Source organism: Camellia sinensis, chromosome 5 (genome assembly GCF_055761805.1).
Source record: "Camellia sinensis isolate YWXY chromosome 5, ASM5576180v1, whole genome shotgun sequence".
Classification (NCBI taxonomy): Eukaryota; Viridiplantae; Streptophyta; class Magnoliopsida; order Ericales; family Theaceae; genus Camellia; species Camellia sinensis.
In genome coordinates, this window is record NC_138965.1 from 11,391,547 (window position 1) to 11,401,922 (window position 10,376).

General features: G+C 37.3%; 1 protein-coding gene across 1 annotated transcript; it reads right to left on the reverse strand.

Annotated features, from left to right (window-relative positions):
• Window positions 1–3,149: 3,149 nt before the first annotated feature.
• On the reverse strand, window positions 3,150–5,516 carry LOC114270876 (basic leucine zipper 23). Its single transcript, XM_028212503.2, has 2 exons — window positions 5,193–5,516; window positions 3,150–5,080 (listed from the first exon to the last, which is right to left on the reverse strand). Exon 2 carries the CDS (start codon window positions 5,020–5,022, stop codon window positions 4,291–4,293), a length of 732 nt encoding a protein of 243 aa, XP_028068304.1. The 5' UTR covers window positions 5,023–5,080; window positions 5,193–5,516; the 3' UTR covers window positions 3,150–4,290.
• Window positions 5,517–10,376: the final 4,860 nt, after the last annotated feature.

Below are 10,376 nucleotides of genomic sequence, written 5' to 3' on the forward strand. Positions count from 1 at the left end.
CTAATAAAATGCTTCAGATTTTCTTTGTTTGATTGGTATTCTGTTTAAATTCTCCTAAATCAAGCTACCAGTAAAAGTCCTCTTCATTGAGGCTGAGAGAGAACTAAAACACAATCGTCTGATAATTGGTTGGCAATTAAATTTCTGCAAGGACTAATTGATCCTTGCTGGCACGCTCGCAATTACCATAATAACCTTTAAAAGCCAAAAAGCCAACAATATTGTTTGATTTTATTCAAACTTTCTTCTATTTACAAATAACAACATAATAAGAAATATATGATAATGGTGAATTTTGATAATAATTAAAACTTGAGAAAGAAGATGTAAATAGTTGAATATGAAGAATTATAAGTGATTTAGGTGTAACATGAGAAAATATATATATATATATATTAAAATTTAATATATATTATCCTTATTAATAAATTTACATTAAAATATAATAAAAATTAAAATTTTAAAATTTTAATTGGACATACCAAATTATTATTTGGGTGCAAATAGATGCACTCAAAAACCTTAGCCAAGCTTTGCCTAACAAATTTGGCCCAAATATATTAATAGAGCATAGCTCCACGGGGCGTGGATTGAGGCTCAAAATTTAAAAAAAAAAAAAAAAAAAAAATCATCTATTTAATTTTTTTTTTTTTTTTTGCAACTTGCAAGTGAGGCGAATGGATTGAGCCAGGCTTCAAATCCAAGTCTCATTCAGGTCGAATTGTAATAGCCGGCTAGGGGTGAGCAGTGGATATACCGATCCGCCAAAATCGACCGAACTGAACCGATCCGCCGCATTTTGGACGGATGCGTGATGATGAGCGGACGGTTGCGGATTAATTTTCTCCAATCCGCCAATCTGGCGGACGGATGGCGGATTTGAGATTCCTTTGGCCGCAACCGAACTGCCAAACCGCGAGCACCCCTAGTAATACTTTATGTGGATGAGGCATGCTGTGATTGTAATATGTGGATGAAGCATACAGTGATTGTGATATTATAAAGTTTCAAACTGTCTTGCTTTGGATGAGACATGCAGTGATTGTAATATTTTTTTAAGTCATTGACTGTAATACTTTCTTCTTCTTCTTTTTTTGAGGAAGTGCACAAAGTTGAATTATGTTGAAAATTTATAAAATTTTAAACCGCCAAACCGATTCGCATTCATCCGCCAAACCGCCAATCCGCTCGATCCACATCCGCCGGATTGGCGGACGGATGCGGATTGATTTTCTCCAATCCGCCAATTTGGCGGACGGATGGCGGATTGGAGGTTCCGTGGCCGCAACCGACCCGCGCCCACCCCTATAGCCGGCTGACATAGGGGTTTTTGGAAACAAAATAAAAAGTTAACTTTTTAACTTTTTATTATTTTGAATCACATCACTTTTCATATTTTTTATTCATAGAAACACAAAATTAATTAAAAAAGTAAAAAAAAAATTAATTTTTTACCAACTTCTTAAAACACTCCATAAACAAGCTAGAGAAGCCTCTGGACACACGAGGACTTTAATTCGAATTATGATAATTGATAGAGAAATACTATTTATTAAGGAGGGCTTTATTAAATTCAGTCTATTTATATTTTGACGCCGTGGAATACACGGGGACTAAATATCGTTCTAGTAGACGAAAGGGACTCTCGAATCCACGAGAAAAATAGAACCTTGAATCCACAAGGAAAAGAAAATATCTTAATATTGAATGAAAAAATTGTCTTTGCCATGAGGCTTGCATAGCTATTTATAATAAACCAAACCTAATACTTGTAGGAAAAGTAATTCTAAAATAAACTAGGAAACTTAAATTAATACAAATTAGGAAACCTAAGAGAATAGGAAACTAGAATTCTAAATTATTTAAAATCCTAGTCAAAATCTAATTCCAAAATAATAAAATTAAGAAACCTAATAATTCTAAAATATTTATACTAAATTACAAGAATCCTAATAATATATCAAAAATATTAAAACTAAAAAATATAAAAATTCTTAAAATCTTGTCCTACATCAGACTCCTCTTCTTTGAAAGAACTCGTCCTCGAGTTCATATTAGAGATCTGCCATCGTCCATCCCAAATAAAAAGATACTTGGAATACTTCACTTGCTTGTCCGTCTTCTGAACATTATATGCAGAGAAGTTTATTTTCTGAAAGTTGTTCTCTATATGCTTCAACTGGTTGACAAGATCAATTAGACAAGCATTGAAAATCAAATTAAATTGCTCCACACCAAGAAAATCAACGAAGTGTATTTTATGTTGATGTTGGATACTCTTTGGACTCTGCTCTGTCTTAGAATCAGTTGGATATTCAATTATCAATCTTGGAATATCAATTGCAACATCCTCAATCAACTTCTTTGGTGCACATGTCAACTTTATTACCTCATCTTTTATTTCTTCTTTTCCATTGAGTTCAACTAGATCTCCTTCTTTTGCGATCTCATAACCATCATAATAATCAAGAGATGATAGTTCCGTCATTAGAAGCTCTTGGCTACCTTCAACGTTTTTCTCTTGCTTCACCTTTTCATTGTCTTCTTCAAACATCTTGATCAAAATAATTTCAGTGACCTCTCGTTCATCAATTTCAACGTTCTCGCCATTATTGAAATCAACTTGATTTTCTACTTCAATTGAATGTCTGTTTGGGCTTTCAAAATTTTGAAACATTGAGATATTCAAAACCTTTTCTTCTTCAATGTGTGGTGGAGCGTAACAAATTTGTTGACCTATAAGTCTTGATTGACCCAAACTTGGGAAAGCTGTAGTCATGTTTCTCGAATAATCTTTATCCACAATTGCATAATAATTATTGAGTTGTGAAGAATATTATGAATCAGAATTACCTTGGAACAATTGTTTCGATTCAAGCTTTCTTTGATATTGTTGATACAATATTTGCCCATGATTTGATTGAAGGAATCTAGAACTCATCAACTTCTTCATCTTATGCCACGTCCTAATGGATTGTTTGTATTGTTGCCTTCGACCATATTGTAATTGTTTCCAACATGTAGAACCATAACCTTGTAACTTGCGTGCGACATATTTGGCTTGCTTTTCTTCAGAGATTTCCATACACTCAAGGAATTTGTCAACTTTACGAAACCAATAAATAAAATCCTCAACATGACAAGAAGCATTAAAATAGGGAATTTCTAGTGGTACTTGATAATTTGAAAAGTCATGATTGATACAATTATTGCTATTGAACACATCACTGAATCTTCGTTGTTGCCTTACCGACTGATATTCACCATAATCCTCGAATAACTCATCTTTAGATTTATCCTCATTATCATATTGAAAATAAGAAGATCATCTCAAGACGTTGTGGTTAATAGGTTGGCCTTGGGCAAATCCCATAGCACGGTTCCTATTAACATTGTGACTAACAGGTTGGCCTTGGGCAAATCCCTTGACTCGAATCCTATTAAATCTTTCTCTATGATCATCGTCAATAGAGCTTGTGCTTCCTCTTTCGATGAATGACATCGAGCCAGGAGAAACCTTGCTTTGATACCACTTGACGCAGCGGAATACATGAGGACTAGATATCGTTCTAGTAGACGAAAGGGGCTCTCGAATCCACGAGAAAAATAAAACCTTGAATCTACAAGGAAAAGAAAATATCTTAATATTGAATGAAAAAATTGTCTTTGCCATGAGGCTTACATAGCTATTTATAATAAACCAAACCTAATACTTGTAGGAAAAGTAATTCTAAAATAAACTAGGAAACTTAAATCAATACAAATTAGAAAACCTAAGAGAATAGGAAACTAGAATTCTAAACTATTTAAAATCCTAGTCAAAATCTAATTCCAAAATAATAAAATTAAGAAACCTAATAATTCTAAAATATTTATACTAAATTACAAGAATCCTAATAATATATCAAAAATATTAAAACTAAAAAATATAAAAATTCTGAAAATCTTGTCCTGAAAATCTTGTCCTACATCATATTTATACAATAAATAGTAAAATTAGACATCTATAAACATTAACAAGTAAATATAACAATAATAAAATTAAATATCAATAAATAAATTTACCTACAATCGTTTTACCTAGTATAGAAAGGAAAAGCACATGGCCAAATTCACGTGGATTGTTTTGCAATTGTGATATAAACTAACCAAAAAACCAACTAATGGCTTAAATTAATTCACAATACTTAAAAGATTATTATTTTACTAATATACGTAGAAACATATTTTTTACAAACGTATCTGTATAGAGGCACCCGTATTCTGTATATGTATCTGCATCCGTGTTTCCTAGTTCGCACCGGAAGACTTGACGGTAGAAGCTACATTCCCTAGTCCACAACCAGGGAACTTCTTCGGTCCAGCATTCTGGTTCCCCAAACACTGCAGATCTGCAAATTCACAACAGCCGAAGCCTTGACCATTCATTGATGAATCTTCCCCTCTTTTTCTTTCCGCCCCTGGTTGAAGGCAGTAGACCTGATTACATGGGTTTATCACATAAGCACCGGGCATGTTTGGAGTAGCCAGGTTTTGATAAGGAAAAGATCCAATCTCCCCATCAATCCTCCCTCGGAAGTCCATAAGCAAACACTTGAGCCTTCCAATCTCAGCATCTCGATCTTGCAATGTCTTCACCAATTGCTGATTCTTAGCCCTCAATCCCACAACTTCATCCTCTAACGATGCAGTGCGAGCCTTCTTCTTCTCGCGGTACTTGCGAACTGCTTCACGATTACCCATTGGACATTTCTTTGATTTCTTTTCCGAGGACTCTACAATATCATCAGTGGAAACCACCTTATCTTGAGTTGCGGCAGGCAGAGTTTTGGTGTGCACGTGATGACAAGTGTGTGTATGAGAGGAATCAGGGCCTGGTGGGTTGCAAGTGTGGGCATGAGTGCATGTTTCCTTCATAAATTCATCCAAATCACTAACTGTAAAGAAACAGCTTCGGAGTTCATCAATGTTTAGACTTGAAAACATCTCTTGGTTTGAATAATCAATCTCCCCATCGTCCATCGTGACGAAACAAAGAAACCAGAATCTAAAACAAGAGTGATAGGTTCAAAATTTTGACCTGTACCCAGATAACAATTTGCCTTGTTTTTCTTAGAGATTTCAAGTTGTATTGTTTGATCGATCCAATCGCAGAGCAACAGGATAGAAAAAGATGGAACTTGAATACTTACCACAGAGACGTTGTAACGAAGTAAGTTGCTCCAAGTTTCAAGTCAAATCGCCTGTGATTGAGTGCCTCCTAACAAAGAGATTGAGAGAGATTGCAATGGAGATAAGAAAACCCTAAACAGGGTGCATGAAAGAAGGCACCACTTCAACTTCAATGGAGGAACAGAAATGGACGAACCAGAGGAATCACATGATGAGAGATTCCACAGATACACTCAGCGACTCTGCTTTTTGAAGGTTAAAAAGAAACGAGACAAATGTATAGTATAGGGCCTCAATTTAAGTAATTCGGGGACGGGATGTAAAGCTACATGAAAGCATTGGGTAATTGTTATATAGCATTCACAGGCACTAGGGTCATTGTGGGTCCTCAACAAGATAAACATCGACTATCTTATCTTATAAATAACAAAACAAGATAAACATCAAAATAATAAGGTAAATTAAAAATTCATTCCTAGGCACTTGTTTAAAAAATAATGTTGTATTTGATGCGGAGTTTCTAAAGGGGGTTCAAGATTAGAGGGGTGATTAGAGAAGTAAAATTATGTTAATAATTTATTGATATTGTGTTTGGTTGGAGGATTTGGGAAAGGATTTGGAAAGAGAAAGGGAAAATGTATGTGAAACTATGTGAAATTTAAGCATATTTTATTCTCATTTCACCTACATTTTCCATTTCTCTTTCCAAATCCCTCATCAAATCCCTCAACCAAACACAGCATGATGGAGGAAGTGGCTTGAGAATGAATAGTAGTAATTATTTGGGAGTTGAAGAGTGTGTAATTGGGTGAGGGTGTCGCAAGTGGCTCAAGAAAAAATATATGGCAGTACCAAATTGAACAGTATCTCCTCCAAATCCCCAAAATTCCTCTTGTTGAATCTTGGGAAATGGGTCCTATTTATAGGCTTTTCCTTGGTGCCAAGAAGACACCAAGTGGCCAAATAGAGAGAAGACACATCCCAAAGGATCACATGGAATATTCTGCCTTGAGCCACCAGGCTGACGGTGCCACGTGTCATTTTGCATGTACTATGTACTATCTGTTTGCCTCCGCAACTACCTTTTTGAATCTCAACAAGTGTAGTTGCGACGGGAGTGTTTGGCGCGGCAACTCGCTTTTGAGCCTCAGCAAGCGCAGTTGCGGCGAGAGTGCTTGCCTCTGCACTTGCCTTCTCAGCTTGAACCTCAGCAAGTGCACTTACAGCAGTGAACCTCGCCGCTGCACTTGCCTTCTCAGTTCTACTTGGTCAGTACATGCATTATCAGGACTCCATTAATTTGCTATCGACTATGTTCGTGTTCACCTCGGCAAAGCCTCCACCCTTAGCCACCTAACTGCAAACTCCCCAGCTTCCTAGGGCGAAAGCCACAGCTAAGCCTGTTATCAACCATGCTGTGCCTTGGTACCAAGCCCAAGGGGGCTTCCGTAGTCCTGCATGTGTGACTAAAGCAGGTCCATGACCTGGGTAATAGAAAAGGAGTCCTTTATGCTCAGGCTACCTTGCTCCCATCTTCGCGGGGTTACCGCAGTAAAGTGGTATTTTCGAGCCTGCTATCAGCTCCAACCAGTAAGTTTTGGGGCCTGCTATCAGCACCAAGTTAATAAACTATGAGGCCTGCTATCAGCCCTAGGCTAGTAATGCCTTGGGACCTGCTATCGGTGCCAAGCATTAGTGTGACAACCCTCACCTCTGATTAGTGTTGAACTGTGATTGAGCATGATAAGTAATTAATTAGAATGAAATCCTAATCTGTTTGCATGAGTGTGTTGCTTTAAATGCATTTCTATCTGTTTGATTACTGAATGATCTGTTCGTGTTTTTATTTCGAATCGCGAATTGAAAGCCTTATCGGCGACCGATTCAGGAATTGATTAGTATTTTATGCTAATTAGGATTTATGTGATTTTATGGTAGGTTTAATTAAAATTTGATTTGGAATGATTAATTAGATTAAATAATGTTAAATTGCATTAGTTTGAATTTATTACATCTTTGCCATTGGGTGAGGCACAATTAGAGTTACTGTTTGGAGCTTAGTTTTACATCATTTCTTCATCCATATTCTTGGCAAAACCGTGAGAGAGAGTGAGTTGGGAGAAATTGAGTTCAACAAGAAAATTGGCTTGGAGAATTAGAAGAAATTGAGGAAATTTTGAAGAATTGTTGAATTGCTCAAGAACTTTGCTTAAGTAAAGCTTAATTAAGGAGTTTAGGTAAGAGCTCAACCCCTTGATCTTGTCATTGAGCCATCTAGAACTTGTCTACACATGAAATAGGTGAATTCATGGGTTAATTGAGCTAGAATTCAACGAACTTTAATTAATTCATACGTGCATGTCCATATCATAGAATTTTGAGGTTGTTTTCATGAAATCCTCACATGCATGTTCATATTTTAGTTGTGGTTCAAGAATTCACCATGCTTTAAAGTTCAAGCTTGCATTTGATTATGTTTTAGAGCATTAGAGTTCATAGGAACTCATGCATGTGATGTTTTGCATTATTCTTCAAGTTTCATTCAAATTGTGTTCAACTGTCTCACATTTGGGCTTGATTTTACAAAATTGATCTTCAAAACATGTTGTAGTATGAGTTTTCAAGTGTTTTCCAGAAAATTGGCCCAAAAGGTTGAGTTTTGATAAGTTTAATTCTTGGTTTGAGCTTTGGGAGCAAATCTGGAAATTCCAGATTTTGGCTTCCACGCTCGAGCGACCATCTTTTTGTTCAAAGCCCCGCTCGAGCGACGGAATGCTGGCTCGAGCGTAGATTGCAAGCTCTCAGGTTTTTGTGCGCGTAGACGCACGCTCGAGTCACGAGACCTACGCTCGAGCGAAGAGTTGTGTCTCACGCTCGAGCAAGCATCGAGCGGAGAATTTTAATAACCAGTACTTTTTGCATTTTTACAGTCCGCTCGAGCGAGGGAGTCCACGCTCGAGTGACCCCTCTGTTTTGGTAAGCTCGCTCGAGTGTAGAAAGCCACGCTCGAGCGAGACCCCTGTTTCAATAAAAAATTTAAAAAGTGTTTTAAAGTACATTTTTGCATCCTCATTCCATCCTAAGCATTCTTAGGCCAAGTTTAAGGCATCTTAATGAGGATAATATTATAAAACCACACCGACTCAAGTTAAGGGGCTAAGTTATTAATCCCAAGTGTGTAACTTAGTGTGTGTTCGTTCTGCAACTATGTAGGGTTGGCACCCGAGGACGTTGATTAGCCTGTCTTTAGCCCACTACTTTGTGAGTAACAATGTTGTAAAGATACGTTCAATTATAATTATTTCTGAACGATTGACTGTTCCACTTTCTGAAATGACATTACTTACTGAATGAATGTTTGTCCTATTTGTAAACTGTACTCGTGACATCCATAGCAACTTACTGTTACTGTACTATTATTGCTACTGTTACAAAGATCTCTGTCAGTTTCAATGTTTGGAACTATTACTGTTTATTGTTCTGATGGCCATCAACTGACTGTTCGGTCTATTAAGACCTATTGTACTGTTTTGCTATTAGACGTACCACGTATGATTGTTATGATTTCTAAATGGCTGATATGGCATGAAATATGAGCCACTGATTGAATAACTGATTTACTGATGCAAATGACTGCTTTAATTAATGAAAGGACATTCATTCTTAACCCCTTTACGCATTTGTTATTCATAGGGCTTTAGCTCACTGTTTATATTTATATGTAGGTATCCAAGCACCAGACCGAAGCTAGGAGCGTCAAGTTAAGCTCTCGCTTTGTCAAGCCAACCATCGTGTCTCACTTCGAGGTTCCGAGTTCGTTCAAGCTAAGGCTGTTTTAGGGTGTTCAGAATCACCCTTCTATCTTTGTTTTGTACCGATTGAATAAGTTTCGACTGTACAGTTATGGTGAAGGAACTTGGTCCCTAACCTAGATGTTTGTGTATATGATGTATGTACATATGGTTTGGTCATGAATGTGGCTTATTCATAAAAGTCTTTTTGTTTTCAGCTTTTCACAGCTCATTGGACATCTTTTTATTTACTGTTTGGCTTCTGCCAGCCCCTTACTCTGTATTACTGTCATTACTGTTAAGTAGACCTTCGGTAATCACGGATTATTGGCCGGTTGCGACGCTAAATCCATAGGGGCGGGTTTGAGTCGTGACAGAGTGGTATCAGAGCACGAGTTATACTGCACACACGTGTCCAAATGAGCTATAGGATGTCCCAGAAAAGTAATTAGGGCATTGCATGAGCATGAGAAAGTGTGTGTGGCCATGATATAAATATATGTGTTAATATACTAATGTGTTTACGTATGCAACTTCCTATGTTTATTATTACTGTATTGCATATAGTGAAATGGAGAATGCAAGAAATGCCGATGAATCTGAATCATCTGAGGCAAGAATGGCAAGGTTAGAAAGAACGGTTGAACTGTTGACTGAGGCCCTAAGACATCAACAGAACCAACACCCCCCACCTCCTACAGTACAACTAGAACCGAATGTTCATGATGATGTTATTGCTTTAACACATACGTTCAACAAGATGAAGCCACCATCATTCCAAGGAGGCCTTGAACCGCTAAAGGCCGAAGCATGGGTTTTAGAAACTAAAAAGTTATTTGAAGTGTTTCCGTGTGCTGAACACAAGGTATTACTGGCTAAATTCACCTTACAAGAAGAGGCCAGACGGTGGTGGATGCTCGTCCGTGACACCAACAATGCTATGACTTGGGCTCAGTTTAAAGAATCTTTCTTTGAAAAAAACTTTTCCCAGTGTGTTCGAGACCGCAAGGTGACTGAATTTGAACAGTTGAAACAAGGTACCATGCCCGTAGTAGAATATGAATCTAAGTTCACTGAACTCGCCCGATATGCGCCACACATGGTTGATACTGATTACAAAATGGCTAGAAAGTTTAAAGGTGGGTTTAATGTAGAAATACTTGATCGAATCAATGTTCTGAAGTTACTTAAATATGTGGATGTCTTTGACCGAGCAATTATGGCCGAGGCAAATATCACTGCATTACAACAGACTAAGACACCGGTAATTGAATGGCGGGTAAGAGGCGAGGCTTTAATTTCAAAAAGGGCCAAAATAACTCAATGAATAAAAAGCAAAATACAGGGTCAACGAACAGTTCTAGTCAGGGAAGTGGTTCCATACCACCCTGCTCTGAATGCGGCAAAAGGCAT